This window comes from Suncus etruscus, chromosome 10, assembly GCF_024139225.1.
Source record: "Suncus etruscus isolate mSunEtr1 chromosome 10, mSunEtr1.pri.cur, whole genome shotgun sequence".
NCBI classification, from domain to species: Eukaryota; Metazoa; Chordata; class Mammalia; order Eulipotyphla; family Soricidae; genus Suncus; species Suncus etruscus.
In genome coordinates this window covers 93,746,204-93,764,087 of record NC_064857.1, presented here as the reverse complement: position 1 = coordinate 93,764,087, position 17,884 = coordinate 93,746,204, and the positions used below count along the sequence as shown (strand labels likewise).

Below are 17,884 nucleotides of genomic sequence, written 5' to 3'. Positions count from 1 at the left end.
TCACGGGACATGGGTCCGGCAGCGCGGCCTTCCGGGAGAGGAAACCTGGGAGCTCCTCCTCCTCCACTTATTCTCCTCCTCCTTCTCCTTCCCCTCCTCCTCCTCCTCCTCCTCCTCCTCCTCCTCCTCCTCCTCTTCTACCCTCCTCCTCCACCTCTACCCTCCTCCTCCTGAAAAACATTTATATTTTACAGTATTTTTTTTTTTTTTTTTGGTTTTTGGTTTTTGGGTCACACCCCGTGACGCTCAGGGGTTACTCCTGGCTATGCGCTCAGAAGTCGCTCCTGGCTTGGGGGACCATATGGGACGCCGGGGGATCGAACCGTGGTCCATCCGAGGCTAGCGCAGGCAAGGCAGGCACCTTACCTCTAGCGCCACCGCCCAGCCCCTATTTTACAGTATTTTTACACTCACTATGTGAACACACATATTGAACCTCTTGGCTCTTTAGTTTTTGCATCTTGGGACATAAAAAATAAGATTTAACATCTAAACTATAAAGTAACAAAGTATTTAATAAGTCTAGTAACCATGAGACCAAACAAAAACTTGATTAGAAGTAAAAGCATGGAATTCTAGTCACATTATTGCTTTTGATGTTCATTTTCTGTTAAGTGACAATGAACATTTATTCATATGCCTGTTTACCATCTATATATGTATGTCTTCTTCCAGAAGACCCAAACATATGTTGGAGTTAGATAGGTCCATGTGACTAGAATAATGTTGGGTTGTTTACTCCCCAAATGACTTCTGGATTCATCCTTCATACTTCGTTTAAGCTTCAAGATACTGATCAGTATAAACTGTTTCTAGTTAGACTCCTCTACCTTTTGGCTGGTGAGAAGAATGTGAATCACTGGCAGGATATCGGAAGACAACAAAACAGAGAGATTGGTCACACAAAACACTCACACAAATTTGCAAGAAATTTAACAGAATTTTGAAAGTCAATTTTATACTTCTGAAGTAACATTTTTTATTATCTTAGTGTTATGGTGGTTTTCATGGATTTATACATATATGTCAAATACATAAAATTGTGTGCTGAAGCATGTACAATGTTTAATGTACTGCAAAATTTCACTTAAATAAACTTTTAAAAGCACGTATACATTTTAAACACAGGATTCACTTTCTACAAGATACCATGTTAGATCATCCTGTTTAAATTTGTTTGGGGGCCACACCTAGTAGTGCTCTCTGCTTAATCCTGACTCTGTGCTCCTGGTGGCTTATGGGGAACCATATGGAATGCCTTGAACTCAAGTCAGTCTTGTTCAAGACAAGTACATTATGCACTGTACTATCTCTACATCCCCAAAATGTAAGTGCTTTAATACTGTTATGTGGCATCTAAAGAAACAAAGCCAGGGAATAGGCAATGACCAATGAGAATAAATCCAATGATTCTGATGGAGGAATATTGGAAGTCTGGGTTTGGAAATGGTGTCCTGTAAAATAAATCCCCATGTTGTGAAATCATCCACACATGCTGTGTTTCCACCCCAGGTCTGAAGCAAGAAGGGTAGCCATGAAGAAATATTCCCAGTCAGGTGGGAGTCATGGAGTCAATAACTTCTCCCCTAGTGATGTCACTGCATGCCAAAGTCAGACTGATGGGGCCGGCGAGGTGGCGCTAGAGGTAAGGTGTCTGCCTTGCAAGCGCTAGCCAAGGAAGGACTGTGGTTCGATCCCCCGGCGTCCCATATGGTCCCCCCAAGCCAGGGGCAATTTCTGAGTGCTTAGCCAGGAGTAACCCCTGAGCATCAAATGGGTGTGGCCCGAAAAACAAAAAAAAAAACAACAAAGTCAGACTGACTTTTCTTTATTCTCAGTATAAATTCAACCAGATTGGGGAGAGTATGTGGGCTTTTAAATATCAAAGAGATAGGTTTAAAGGAAAAAGGAAGATGAGGGAACCCCTTTGTTTTGGGTTAATAGCTGGGTATCATCTTATAATACAGCACTGTAAACATAAAACATTAATTAGCATTAAAATATTATAAATGATGATTTATAAAATTTAAAAAATGTGGGGCCGGGCGGTGGCGCTGGAGGTAAGGTGCCTGCCTTACCTGCGCTAGCCTAGGAGACGGACCGCGGTTCGATCCCCCGGCGTCCCATATGGTCCCCCAAGCCAGGAGCGACTTCTGAGCGCATAGCCAGGAGTAACCCCTGAGCGTCACCGGGTGTGGCCCAAAAACCAAAAAAAAAAAAAAAAAAAAAAAAAATTTAAAAAATGTAAAAAAATGCTACTGTTTAATAAATTTGACCTTACATGAAAAAGAATATTATAAATACACAAAATATTCAGGATGGGCTATGTAATTAAGGTGATATTTAGGAATTTGAGGGGCTTACAGAGTGGTGCTCACAGGTTACTCATGGCTTTTTCTCAGGAGTCACTCTGGCTGTCTGTAAGGGACCAAGTGCTGTGCTGTGGACTGGGCCAACTACATACAATTCAAGCACTATAACTCTTGTACTGTCTCTCTGGTCCCATGCTTTGATAATTAAATAAAATTTCAAGAACAGAAAAAACCTCCAAGGGGGGAAAAATCCTAAGAGAAAATATCTGGTTATTTTTAATTATTTAATAGTACTTGTGTACTTTTTGCACATGAAGACAATTTTCATTGCTCTTAGTAAACTTCCAAACTGAATTTATTAAATTTGGGGATAGCTAAGAATATTATGCTTAAGTTTTCTAGGTTTGTCTGTTTATTTTTTGGGCCATACCCAGCAGCACTCAGCACTTTCTGGCTCTGTACTCTGAAATCGCCCCTGGCAGGCTCAGGGGACCATATGGGATGTCGGGAATCGAACCCAGGTTGGCTGCATAAAAGGCAAATGCCCTATTCGCTGTGCTATCACTCCAGCCCCATGCTTAAATTTTGTTTTTGTTTTTGTTTTTAGTTTTTGGGTCACACCCAGCGGTGCTCAGGGGTTACTCCTGGCTGTCTGCTCAGAAATAGCTCCTGGCAGGCACGGGGGACCATATGGGACACCAGGATTCGAACCAACCACCTTTGGTCCTGGATCAGCTGCTTGCAAGGCAAACACCGCTGTGCTATCTCTCCAGGCCCTCCATGCTTAAGTTTTAACTGCAATTTTACCTAGTGTTCAAAACCAATTTACTTGAAAAAAAATCCCTATTTTAGAGTAAGTAGTACATTAAGAGTAGCAAATAATGGGGCTGGCGAGGTGGCGCTAGAGGTAAGGTGTCTGCCTTGCAAGCGCTAGCCAAGGATCAGGACCGCGGTTCGATTCCCCGGCGTCCCATATGGTCCCCCCAAGCCAGAGGCAATTTCTGAGCGCTTAGTCAGGAGTAACCCCTGGGCATCAAACGGGTGTGGCCGAAAAACCAAAAAAAAAAAAAAAAGAGTAGCAAATGATATAAATTCACTAGTTTAAATACATATAATTACTATGCACATAGCTATTAGACCATTTTTATTTTTATTTTTGGGCCAGGGGTAGAAATGCTTCTCATTTCTACTGGATTCTAGTCATTTCTCCTGGATCTAGTCTCAGAGATCATGCTGGCCAGGATTTGAGAGATCACAAGTAGTGCTAGGGATCAAACAGGGTGGGTCTTCCCACATCCACCTGCCATTTGAAAACCCAATCACTGCCACTATCTTCCCAGCAGAAAAACTTCTGGATCTTCCAGCACGTTCAAAAAGAAAATAATGGTCACCTATGCCCCCCAGGTAGTCAGGTCCAGGCAGATATCTCTCAGGAATTCTCATAAAATGGGAGCAGGGAGGGAGTATCCCCTGACTGCAAGAACTATACAACCTAGCACTGCACCCCAAATTAACCTCCACAACTTAACTCAATCAATCACACTTCCAAGCTACCAAATTGTTTCAGATCTATAAATCCTGTACACCTCAATATTTTATAGAAATATCACAAGAAATCTGTTGGAAAAGTTCTAAAGTAATCCACCAAGTTTAGCAAGACTGAACACTCACAGGGAAGGCACCACTAGAACTGTCCTCAGCCCAGTAAATCCAAACAGGGGTCTCAAACTCGAGGCCCGCGGGCCGTTTGCAGCCCTCCGTACAACATTTTGTGGCCCTGCCCTAGAGGAATCTTTTATTGTATTTTTGTTTGTTTGTTTGTTTGTTTTAGTTGTTTGGGTCACACACCCCCAATATTCAAAGCTTACTACTGACTTTGCACTCAAGGATCACCCCGACTTTGCCTCCTGCGGCCCCCAGGTAAATTGAGTTTGAGACCCTGATAGTAACTTTAGTAACCTGAGACACTGACTTTAGTAACACTAGGAAGGAATACAACAATAATTTCAAATTCGCCCATGTTGATCTAAGTTTTGATCGTTCCATTTGCCTTTGTGTTGCAACAAGCAATATGAAGTCAATTTGTTTGTGCCGGCATGGAGGCAAGCTAGAGTGGTGGGTAAGAAAATTAGAGACAAGGGTCACACTGGTGGAGGGATGGGTGTCTTGAACATTTAATGCCTAAAGTGACCGGATTATGAATAATTTATTAAATCACGGTGCAAGATTTTTTTAATCAGATAGGCTGTATGCAAGTGCCCTACCCACTTTACTATTTTTCGGTCCTGTTTAATAGAAAAATTTTATATTGTTTCCCAATTTGGCTCAGCTATGCAAGCCTGAGTTTGGTGCTCAGGCAAAGCAGTAAAAAAGGCCACCAGAATTATACCTGGGCTACCCCAACAATGCTGCGGAGAGGGGCATGTGGTGCCTAGGATTGAATTCACACCTTTTGGGCATGTATTTGCTCTATCTTGCCCTCTCAAAACATGCACTCACACTTTTGCACTATATCCCCAGTCCTTTAATAAATTCTTTTGTAAGTTGCTCTTTTGACTTAAAAATTAAGACTATTTAGCTCTGATTACTTTGAGAAATTAAATCTCTTAACCACATTGGGATTCTAGTGTTACTTTCAAAGAATTGTGATTTTTTTCAGGTAGAGTATGTAATTTATTGTTCAAACTCCTCTGTTGGATGCTGATGAATGATTCTGGCACATTTCTCCACCAGTGCTGTCCTAGGTAACTGGTGTTTACTAGTAGCCACTCTATTTACAGGGTTGCTTTGTTTTAAGCAGAATATACCTGTGTTCTACCTTTACTTCCAGTGAATTAGAATCTCTGTTGTGGAATGTGGGAAAATAAAAATCTAGAGGGGTTGAGTGAAATAGTCGCAGTGCATAAGACATTAGCCTTGCACATGGCTGACCCAGGTTCCATCCCTGGTAGACTACATGGTTCCTTGAACTGTACATGAAGAATCCCTAAGTGCAGAGCACAGGCAGGCTTAGCCCAATCCACAGCATAACACTTGATCCATTGAAGACAGCTGGCATGACTCCTGAGCAAAGATCCAGGAGTAACCTGTGAGACCCACTAGGTATGCCCCCCCCCCAATTCCTAAATATCACTTCATTTGCATAGCCTTTTTATTTTAAATAAAAATTAAAATCTAGTGAATTTCCATGTTAGGTAAGCTTTTATCTTTGATCCTTTATGGCTTTTCTAATCCTGAAATTCTGCGCTTAATGAGAATTCTTATTATGGACAGGTTATTAGTTATTAGGGAATTATTAATTTTCTTAGTGTAAGGATACTTATTATTTGAGAAGATGTCCTATTTTCAGGGAACCTGCACAGATTCATTGGAGGTGGTCTGTCATGATCTCTACATATAACTTTCGTTTGATTCTAGGAGCTCATACACAGATAAAAAGAGAGTCAGAACCGGAGAGATAGCATGGAGGTAAGGCCTTTGCCTTGCATTCAGAAGGTCAGTGGTTCGAGACCCAGCATCCCATATGGTTCCCCATGCCTGTCAGGAGTGATTTCTGAGCATAGAGCCAGAAGTAACCCCTGAGCCCTGCCGGGTGTGACCCCCCCCCCAAAAAAAAAAAACAGTCATTAAGGGGATGTATACTTGTTCATGGGACTATTCCTTATATATTTTTTCTGTATGCTTAAAATTCACTATGATAAAGTGTTAGTGTATTAGACTATTAGGGGAAACACTATATAGAGGTAGAAAAGATTAGTTGTTATTATTTTAATATTCTGATAAAGATGTCAATTTAAGTAACTACTAATAAAATACTCTACTATTCCTTCTTGAATTTTTTTTTTTATGAGAGGGATGAGAGGGTATGAGAAATCAGTCCTAAAATATCACACTTGTAAGGTACAGGTTTTATTTCTGTGCTATATCCCAGGCCCCCTGGATTTTATTTTTTTTTTTTTTCAAAAAAAATTAAGTGACTTACAAGCTGCAACGCAGAGAAACCATCAGAGGTATTCAGAAACGTGAAGCTGGCAATTGCTTTGCCATTCGGCATTTTGAAAGCGAATTTGCTGTGCAAACTTTAATTTGTTCTTGAAGAGTCAAGACAAACATTATTGAGAAAAATGTCAACCACAGCATTACCCTACCCTTTGTATTTTGTGCAGTGATTATTTTTTAAGATCTTTCATGTAAGTAGCAAACCAGGCTTTACTATCTTTTCATCTCATTAATTCAATTAAAACCATTACCTTTTAAAAGTCAAAAAAAATTAAGTGACACATATGTTCCTTATAAACTTGTTTAATACAATACTATTTTACAACATTGTAAGTGTATACTAGTGTGTGCTGAAGCAAATTATGGCACACTAGCATATTCAAGAAGGATTGCACAATTGGTGATGGGAATGTTGCACTGGTAAAGTGGCATGTTCTTTATATGACTGAAACCCAATTACAATCATGCCTGTAATCAAGGTGCTTAAAGCTTTTTTTTTAAAAGGATTGCACAATTTGACAACAATAATTACCAACAATATATTGCATATTGCGCTATGCTGTCACATTCCTAACTGCAAAATAAATCCGAAACTATACCTGTGCTGTAAGTATGCAAAATATGTGTCCAGAATCTGAAATGTATATGTTTGAAAGGGAATTTATTCCCCTAATTGTAATTTTCGGCTGACAATTCCAGTGATATTTGTGCAACAACTACAAATGCACTTTTCGAAATGACAGTTGTCGTTCATTGACATCATCATATGGCTCCCGGGTCAAAGAAGATAGTTTAGTAATTCGATGAACAAACGGTTAATGTGTTGATTCTTTTTGTTATTTCCCTCTTACCAATACCACACTTTGTTAAGTCTTGAATGTGGTTGGTATCTTCCTGTTTTGCTCTTTGTCAATATTGTGCTGGCTATTGTGGGATTTTTGCTTGATACATAGACAGTATGTTTGTATCCACTTTTTTTTTAAACTTGATGGGAATTTTTATTTGCAATATATAATTTTGGCATTTTCAGAATGTAGAGATTTGCTATATATATATGTAGGTATGTATATATATACATATATATATATATAAGAATTTATATCCTGACAATATGGAGCCTTCCTTCCAATGTGGTGATTCTTAGTGGACTGAATGATCAATTAATTATTAATAATAAATAATTAATAATAAATAATTAATAATAAATAATTAGCAATCAACTAATAATAACAAAAGTCTATTTTTTTAATGTCATCCATCAGCAATGAGGTGAAAAGTTTCCAGAACCCCAGGCCAGAGAGAAGACTTTCCCCTGGCCCAGGAGTTTGCGAGTTTTCAAGTTTGTCAGCTCCCATCAGTTGCTAGGCAGAAGAGTTGCTAAGGAAACATCAGACGTCGGAACGGAAGAGGGGGCGATGCGCACGCTTTGGGCGTCCTAGAGGAAGCTCCCAAAGGCGCGTCTCAAGGGTTCCGGGAGAAAGCGTTGAACCTGCGCGGACGAGAACCCCCGGAAGTTACGCAGGCACGCAGGCACGTACGCAGGCGCTGTTGCGCCGCGCGGGGGGTTGTGGGAAGGGCGTCGCGGGGGTAGAGACTGTGGGGGGGCGTAGCGGAGGGAATTGTGGGCGGGGCGCCTCGGGGGTGGAGACTAGGGAGGCGCGTGGCGTCGCGTCGCAGGGGATTGTGGGAGGCGCGCCGCGGTGCATTGTGGGCGGAGGTGGTCTCCGTTTTCCTCTCCTCCCTCGCTCCGTCCCTCCCGGCCAAGATGTCCGACATGGAGGACGACTTCATGTGCGACGACGAGGAGGACTACGACCTGGTGAGGCCGCGGGAGGGTCGCAGCCTGGCGCCACCGCCGGGGACGGGGTCCGGCCGGTGCGGCTGAGCCGGGTCCTCTCGCGGGAGAACGCGCGATCCTTCGCAGCCGCCTCGCTGCTGCAGTGACAGGCCGGGCTCCCGCCTCCCTGCAGGCCCGCCCCGAACGGCCCCCGAGCATCCCCGGGCTCCCGGACCCGGCTTTGGGGTCCCCGGCTCGGGCCAGGGCAGCGCCTCAGGCCCCCCTCCCACCCGGCTCCCCTGAGGCTTTGGGCCCACCTGGCCTGCTGTTCGGGAGGGAGGCACATTGGGGACCCTGGGGGATCCTCACCTGTCTCCTCCCAAAAAAGTCACCCCAGAATGTCAGTCCGTGAGACCCGAGCTAGGAGCCCCAGATTGTCGCTTGGAAGGAGTCTGGCTTGCCCAGGGCCTGAGTGGGTTTATTTTTTATTTTTATTTAATTTTGGGGGGATTGGAAAGATCAGGGTGCAATGGAGAATTGGAAGCCAAAAGACAGACAGACCTGAGCCACTCCTTTCCTTTTTCCTCCTTAGGAAAGCCCTGGAGGAGGTTTGGCCGTTTGTTGAGAGTCTGGCTCAGGGGTTGAGTTAGGTTTATTTTTATTTTTGATTTTTTTTTGGAAGATCAAAGGTGTAATGGAGGATTTGGGGGGGGGGGAGACAGACCTGAGACACTTGTTTCTTTTTTTCTTAGGAAAGCCCCGGAGGAGGTTTTGTTGTTTGTTTGGGTGATGCATGGTTGGGTGTAGCCAGTGTTGGGAGTTATAAAATACTCGTAGTATAGAAATCAATGGATTTGTGTGGTTGGAAGGTTTTTTTTTTTAATGATGTTAAACTCATGAGCGATGGTTCAGTAGTTTATTATTATTATTATTATTATTTCTTATTATTATTTCTTCCAGGTAGCTTTTCAAAAACCGTTATATGTGTGGGAATTAACAACATATGCCCTGGTCAGAATTAGTGGCAACTGCAGAGTGTTACCTAGTTGGGGACATTTCTAGTGCATGTCCCCGGTATATTGTGATGCTCCGTTATCATTTTATCCTAACGTTGAGTGGATGCTTACTTAGGGAAGCCTGGGCCAAAATGTGGGCCAAGATTACCTCTTTGCGTAATTTCCAGTGAAATGGTTTCTGCTTAAAAAGAAAAAGAGAGTATGCTTTTAAAAGATGTTAAATGCATTCTAATATTTAAACATTTTTGGTGACATTCCCCCCCCCCCCCAAAAAAAAAAAAAAAAAAAACAAAGGTTAACTAGAGCCATCTGTAATTTTGACCTTAGATTAACCCAGCATTTTTCAGGTCATCTTTGATGAGTATTAATCTTCAAAGTCGATGTGAATCTTCCTTAATCTAGTGAAAGAAAGTAGGTTACCATCAGAAATAAAGTGAAAATCTGGAGGGCTGGAGGCCAGTGGGTACTGCGCTTGCCTTGCACATGACTAACCCTAAGCATCTGGTCCTCTTAGACTGCCAGGGAACTATCCCTGAGCACAGAACCAAGAGTAAGCTCCGAGCAGTGCAAAGTGGAACCCCCAAATAAAAATCTGTTGCTGAACCAATGTATTTATTCAAAGAAGTAAGTAATGCCTTGTACCTATGAGCTAAAAAAATTTTTTTTGGTTTAAAAATAAAATAATTGAGTATGTTTGCCCTCTTAATAGAAGCAAAAACAAGCATTTTTAACCATATAAATTTATGTAACAGAAGAAATTGATGGTCTGGCAAGTCTTGTTCTATCGTTGATTTTTAGAGATCTGTATATCATTTGCCAACATAATATTAACTAGTAACTAGGGTGCTATTTATTGCATTATTTAGGCCAGTGATCAACCATATTATAATTCCGCATTCCCACTTTTGTAGCATGAAGTTGGCTCTGCTCATCTTTTTAGAAAGACTTACCAAAATGGCTCTTTGCTAAAGGTTATTTTAAGTAGAGCATTAGCTATTTGAACTTCAGTGTATTATTTGGGGGAAATGTTGAAAGGTAGATAATTCCAGTTATTTAAATTACTGTCAGGTTGTGAGTTTCATAGCTTCCCTAGTTGTGAGGAGTAAATGTTCACTGCTTTTATTATCTTAACATCTAGCAGCTTGGATACCTTAATTTTTAATCTTTTCTGGAGAAGAGAGGTGAGTCTTCATTACATGGTTGGTATCTTGCAATTTCTCACCATTTAACAAGATCATTAGATAATTATTTTGACTTTAGTTTCTCATTGTGTGAAGAATCTTAAAATGTGGGTTAGAAAAATTGGAAACACTACTTTGCATTTCTTTAAAAGGGGTATTTGAGGGGCTGAGGAACTAGCACAAAGGGCTTTAGGTTTGATTTGTCACTTATTCCTCCAGCCCTACCAGGAGTGAGCACTAAGCCTAGAGTAGCCCAAATACTGCAGGGCATTGCCACAAACACTGCAGGGATAAGTACATTGAAATGAAAAACTGAGTAAAATACTACAGGACAAAGTAAAAAAAAACCATTGTGTATTTAATATAAGACCTTTTTTTTTTTTTTTTAAAGTTTTTGGGCCACACCTGGCGGTGCTCAGGGGTTACTCCTGACTATCTGCTCAGAAATCGCTCCTGGCAGGCATGGGGGACTATATGGAACGCAGGGACTTGAACCAACCACCTTAGGTCCTGGATTGGCTGCTTGCAAGGCAAACGCCGCTGTGCTATCTCTCCGGCCCATGAGGCCTTATTTTTGTCCTTCATTGTACCTCAGTAGGTGATAGTTTCTTTTCCTGTGATATTTGAGCTTTTTTGTTTTGTTTGTGGTACACACTTTGCTGTTCTCAGGACTTACTCCTGGTTCTAAACTCAGGGATCACTCCTGGTAGGGCTTAGGGAACCATATATGGTGGTGGGCATTGAACCCAAGTAGGTTGCATGCAAACCAGGTGCCCTACTTGCTGTTCTGTCTCTGGCTCACTTCTGAACTGTTGTCTCTAATTTCTTAACAGATGCAATGTTGGGTAGATTTTAGAATAGGTGTTTTTTGTTTTTGTTTTTTAGAGGGAAGGCCACACCCAGCGGTGTCAGGATTACTCCTGGTTCAGCACTCAGAAATCACTCCTGGAAGGTTTAGGGGACTGACTACATGGGATGCCGGGAATTGAACCCTGGACATCCACATGCAAGGCAAATGCACACACTGTGCTATCACCCTAACCCCAAGAATAGATGTTTTTAAGATAACTATTGTTTGGGCCTATTTTTTTTGTGCCACACATTTGTTATTTAGGTTAAACTCTTTGTGAAGATAAAATTGTATATTTAAGATTTTTAAAGAGAAGACTAGAAGGTCAGAGAAAGAGTTCGAAGAGCAAGGTGCCTACTTGTACTTGCCCAACTCCAGGTTGATCCCTACCATCTCAGATGGTCTCCTTAGTATCACCAGGAGCAATCCCAGAATTGCCTAATAGGCTGGACTGACCCCTGAGCACATGTGGGTGTGACCCCAGTAAGCCAAGCCTCCTACATAGTAAAAATAAAAGACCAAGTGACTCAGGTCTTGCCAGATCCTTTGCAAAAGCACCTTATAAGCCCGAGGCAGTGAATTTAGTGCTGCTGCTTTTTTACTGAGAGTAAAACAAATGCATTTGACCTTTCGTTTTCTCAGTGACAATAATAAAAAAACAATGTGAAGTGAATAAATAGCTTTAATTTTTTTTTTTAGGGGAGGTGGAGGAAGGTGAGCTAGGGTGGGTTGGGAATCTCCCAGACATTCCCAGTGATGCTTGACCAAATGATTCATTTCTAGAGCCAGGGGTACAGTGCTACTTGCACCCTATCGAAACAGGGCCACTAAGCTAACCCAGTAGTGCTCAGGAGACATGTGGAACAAGGATCAAATAAGGGCTTACAACTGCAAAGCATGTGTCCCTTATTTATTCTGTTTGTTTTTAGGATATAGGCAGGGTTTAGAGGTTAGTCCTGTTCTATTGCTCTATCCTACCTCTCACCTTTGTCCCTAGCCCTCTGTTTTGTTTTGTTTTGTTTCATATAAAGAAAATGTTGAGCCACAGCAGGTAGGGTGTTTGCCTTGCATGCTGCCAACCCAGGTTCGATACTCAGCATCCCATATGGTCCCCAAGTCTGCCAGGAGTGATTTGGAAGGAAGGGAAGGAGGTAGATAGGGAGTGATTATAAAATTTATAATTATAAAACTGGGACCATGTCCAGGTTATCACCAATATTGGAATATAATCCAGTATTTCTAAAAAATAGTAATAAGAATACTTGCCTTATACCTATAAGCTAAAAAAAAAAGACATTTGATTTAGAAAGAAAATGAAATTCAGTATATTTGCCCTCCTAATAGAGACAAAAACAAACATTTTTAGGCACCTCTCTTCTCCGGAAAAGGTTAAAGATCAAGATATCCAAGTAATAAGAATCACTAAAATAAGACAATCCAATGTTTCTAAAATAACATAGTAATAAAAACTTGATAAAATAGTATAGCTCCAAACTCTTGAGTAGAAGAAGATATAACACTGTAATTTGGAAGCTTGGGGGTGGGAGGTTGGGACCAGTATGTGGAGTGCTCAGGGGCTTTTATTTTTTATTGTCTTTGTGCTCAGGAGTAACCACTGGTGGTCCCTGTGGGGAACTGTATGCCGTGCTAGGGATTTGAACAAGAATCAGCTGCATTCTAGGGAGCGCCTTAACTCCAGTCCTACCCGTGGCACTAGATTAAAAAGAACATATATTGGGCTCATCAGTAAGAAATAGATTTTATTAGGGGATTGGTTCATGATGCCAAGACTTTGTTTCTTTTACTAGACACCTTTCCTAACTAAAAGCTAAAAAAAAAAAAAAAGCTAAAATTTAACTAAAAAGGGCTTAAAAAGCTAAATTGCTTTCACATTAAATCACAAAATGTAATGTGTATTTTTCTCATAATATAGCCCCAGAGGCCAGAGCTGTTTTCCTGGCTAGCACTGAGGAGGATAACTCACAAAGAACTAGAACTGGCCTGTCTCAGTCTCTGTGATGTGTAGGGAGATAGAAGTAAGAGGAGTGGTTGCTATAACTGAAAGCCCGATGTGCAAGTCTTCACCAGTGCTGTACACACAGGTATATATGTCATCTGTGTTGCAGATTGAATGGTAATAAAACATTTTGTTGCATGGGAACAATAAGAAAATAAGAAAATTGTCTGGAAAATATGAACATGTCGTTAAATACATTGAAACCTCTATTTTCTTGCGAAAATGAGAGGAATTTGGTTACCAATAAAAATGACAAATGGGTATATATATGCAAATGGCTCTGAAACAATATATAAAACAGGAATATCTTTTTTTTCCTTGTTCCCCATTTGAACAAGTTCCCTTTACCCATTTATAATGAAATACTTTCTCCCAACCCCTTTATAGACCAGAATACTGCATATTCTATTTGTTCTTGGCTTTCTTTTTCTCATTTTATTGAGATGCTGTGATTTACAAAACTATTAATGATAGGGTCTCATGCATACTTCATTCTAACTCCATGCCCACCACCACAGTGCATCTTCCCAAGGACTTCCATTCACTCCTTTGCTTTTTAATTTATCTTGGAAACTATCCCAAAAGTAAGCGAAGATTTTCTCCTTTGGGTGTTTTACTTTTGTGTGTGTTGTATTGTGTAGTGTTTGTTTCGTAGTATGCCCAGTGAGTGATTCTCTGCACTTATTCCTGACTCATGCCTGGCATTGCTACAAGACCATATGCAGTGAGAAGTATCTAATCCAGGGGTCTCAAACTTGTGGCTTGCGGGCTGCAAACGGCCCTCCGTACAACATTTTGTGGCCCTGCCCTAGAGGAATCTTGTTTTGTTTTGTTTTGTTTTAGTTGTTTGGGTCACACCCCCAATGTTCAAGGCTTACTACTGACTTTGCACTCAAGGATCACCCCGACTTTGCCTCTTGCGGCCTGCAGGTAAATTGAGTTTGAGACCCCTGAATTCTAATCCATTTGGTTGGATGCATGCAAGGAAAGTGCTTTAACCCACTCTTCTACTCCCCATTCCCACCCATTGATTTGCTTGTTTGGACGACTGAATGGCTAGGATTATATCTATCTAGTCCTTACGGATAATGGGATGTTTGCCATCACCTGTCTATATCTCTTAGATTTCTTCATTGCTTGCGGTACAAATCAGATTTTTTCATAAAACCTTTTCATGTTTCTCCAATCGATCCAAATACCTTTCTAGATATCTGTTGTCTGGCTCTTCTGTTGTTTGACTAGTTTATGCCTCACCAACTCTTACACACCACAGCCTGTACTTCAGCTTTGACCATTCAGAGTTCTTCCAAATAAGCAATTCCTTTCAAGATTCCTTGGCCCACAACAGCTCCTAGCCATATTTTTAGGCCCGAGTAAGGTAACATTTCTTCATATTTACTCAAGAGTAATAGTTAATCTTTTGAGGGCTGCTACACATTTGATTATAAATGGGATTGTTATTTTATTTACATATCCCTCTTGACTAGCTTGAGGAGACAGTTAATTTTCATTTGTTTGAGCAGCACTTAATTGTTGATATATTAAATATTGAATATAAATAAGCAATGGAATTTTAAGTCCAAAATGCCACCAGTTTAAGGAATTATATCACTATAACAGAATCATACTTTGCTGTAGTTCACAGCTGGTGGTGAAAGTGACAGGTTCATAATATCACGGAGACTGGTTCAGCCTAGGATGATAATTTTTCCTGGTTATAAGAATTTGCCAGTGTCACTGTGGCAGTTCTCATGAACACTTAAGAATTGAACTGTATTTATGCAACTTATACGCATTCTACTTAATTCATATAATATGGAAAACCCAAAGAATATGGTCACAAAATGTTTAGGGCTGGTTTAACTCTTACCTTACATCACTGAGTCTTGGGTAAATTAAAACATCTAAAATTTAGTAAGTCAAATTATTTATAATGAAAGATTATAAGATGTGTTGGTATTGTTGCCTGAAGAAGGAGGTTTGGACACATATCCAACATAGCTCAGGACCTTTTCTTGTCTCTGTGCTCAGCAGCACTCCAGGGCAATATCCAGGGGACCGTGTGTACAGCTGGTGATTTAGAGCAAAGTTGGTGGGAGACAATGCAAGTTCCTTAACCCCTGTTCTCACTTTCTAGCCCAACCTTTTATTGTTTTGTTTCCCTTTTACTAGCAACTTCATGTCCTACTGTCATAAGTATCTTTCAACTTTTATTTCCCTTTCCTCATACTTTTGCCCGGTTTTCTAATTTGTATTTAAGAAAACAAAAATAGATATTGTCTGAGAGTTCATTCAAATTCATAGTTGTTGTGGCAGTTATAAGTCAAAAAAATATGTGTAAGTTCAGAGATTTATTCTGAAAAGTTATGTTGCAGAAAAGCAATTTTCTGGTTCAGCTAGCTATTCCTATGTCTTATTGAACACTTAACTGATTTCCAAAGACATGGAATAGATTTTGTGGCTACAAGCAATTTTTTACTACTCTGTATCTGCCTTTTAGGGAAAAGGAAAATGACTCAAAGGACTGGAGCACGTACTTTCCATGCAGAAGCCCTATTCCAGGCCCTGGCACTGCATGGTATAGTGGAAAAAGAAGGGAAAAGCATTTAAAGATGTGAAAGGATTTGGCTACTTGCAAGGAGTAATCAGGAAGGATGCCAGGGTGATAAGGAGCAGCTTGATTGAACCTATAACTTTGTATGCATAAAGAGGAATCAGATTTGGGGCAGGGGTTGCTTTTTTGCTTTTGTTTGGGGGCACAGCTGGCAGTGCTCAGGGCTTACTCCTAGTTCTGCATTTAGGGGTTATTCGACTATATGGGGTCGAGATTGAACCCAGGTCACTGCATTCAAGGCAAATGTCCTACCTGCTTATACAATGACTTCAGCCCCAAGAAAATTGGTATTTAAAGGTTAAAAAGAATTTAAAAGGCTGTCTAGAGATAAAGAAGTAGCTTGAGAGCAGACAGTATTTCTCAAACTTTTATCTTTTCACGTTCTGATCATTTAACGACTTATAGTTTTGTTTTTATAACTACTGTTGATGCTGGGTTTTTGTTTGCTGTCCTTTCTCAAAACATAACTCAGAATCTGTCTCTATCACAGTGTCATGTGATGTACAGTTGTCTTTTTTTTTTAAACTTGATCCACTTCACTGGGATAGGATATGAGTAACTGGGGTAGGATATGAGTAACCAGATTAAGAAGTAAAGAAGTGGGGGTTGGAATGATAGCACAGCAGGTAGAGTGTTTGTTCGCCTTTTATGCAGCTGACTCTGGTTCATCCCTCGCATCCCAGATGGTCTCCTGAGCCTATCAGGAGTAATTTCTGAGCATAGAGCCAGGAATAACTAAGCAGCACCAGGTGTGGCCCCAAATCAAACAAAACTAAAAAACAAACAAACAAAAAGAAAGCTTAACAAGCTGAGTTCTGAAAAAGCATTTAGGAGCCCTGGGTCTGATCGTTTGGTACATGTATCATGGTTCTCAAAGCACTGCCAGGTGTGTCCCCAAAACCAATCAGGAAATGAAGTAAATATGGGCCAAAGAGATATCAAGTACAGCAACAAAAAAAATTTTGTGAAAATTACTGTATCTTGCAATGAGGTCATTAAATCATTGTCAGAAGGTTTACTAAATTCTTTGTTGTTCCTTGATCTTTCTGTTACTTGTATTCTGTTTCTGAACATTAGGTGGTTTCAGATCCACATTGGCTTCTACATGGGGGTGCTTCTTCTGAAATGACAGTATTGAACAATTGGAGTTTTCGTATGGCAGCTGGATGATCAGCTTTTTTGGGGTGTGGTTTCAGATGAGAGGCCTTTTTGGAAGTATGAGAAAGGGGGTTACCCACACTCACTTCAAAAAAGTCCTGGTGATGTTAGCCCAAATATTGACATACCTGGAGATTTGTTCGGTTTGGTGTCTGCATAAATCAGAGTGGTCTTAGTGCTCAGTGGAGGAGCTGGGCCTTGGATGAAGCGGCGGTTGTGGGTGGTGAGTCCAGCTGTCCTGGTGGGGACTTGGCCCACCATTCCTCCACCAGAGGTCACCAGCTTTTAGCTGCACGGCTGGTGATGTGCATGATGTACCCATGATTTTCATGGCTTGATTTACATCTCTTTTCAGAGTAGTGAATCTTTTTAAATTTTTGAAGAGTGATTACCAGTATGGCTTGCCCTCATGGCACGGAAAGAATTTTCCTCTAGAGGGCGTACATTACAAAGCCACTGTTCCCAGGTAAAACTGGGAATATTTATTCTGTCAAACATCTCTTTCCATTTTTCTGCTCAAAGGAGAAAAACCTTGTGTTAATCTAATGTTTTCACCATTTTTATTACTGTGCCTTTAAGAAACATTTAACATTTATTCTATCTTGGTGAAATGTATTAACTTAAGATGGAGAAATAGCTGCTATTGCTCTTGTCTTTTTGTGTTGCCTTTTTTCTTTTGGTTTTTCGGGCCACACCCGTTTGATGCTCAGGGGTTACTCCTGGCTAAGCGCTCAGAAATTGCCCCTGGCTTGGGGGGACCATATGGGACGCCGGGGGATCTCCTTGGCTAGCGCTTGGAAGGCAGACACCTTACCTCTAGCGCCACTTCGCCGGCCCCTTGTGTTGACTTCTTTTTGACAATTTTTTACTTTGTAAGACATGGAACTGAAGAAATAATTTGCTTTCCTAAAATAATTTTTATTATGCTAATCTTTATAATTTGTAGCCAGATTAAATATT

At 40.8% G+C, this 17,884-nt stretch overlaps 1 protein-coding gene across 2 annotated transcripts in view; it reads left to right on the top strand.

Moving 5' to 3' along the window:
• The first annotated feature begins 8,017 nt into the window (after positions 1-8,017).
• The window catches only part of COPS2 (COP9 signalosome subunit 2), a 33,046-nt gene continuing 23,179 nt past the window's right edge, over positions 8,018-17,884 (top strand). For both annotated transcript variants that reach the window (XM_049781458.1, XM_049781457.1), the window contains exon 1: positions 8,018-8,130. In XM_049781458.1, coding sequence (XP_049637415.1) covers positions 8,077-8,130 — 54 coding nt within the window. In that variant the 5' untranslated portion in view covers positions 8,018-8,076. The remainder of the gene's footprint in view (positions 8,131-17,884) is intronic.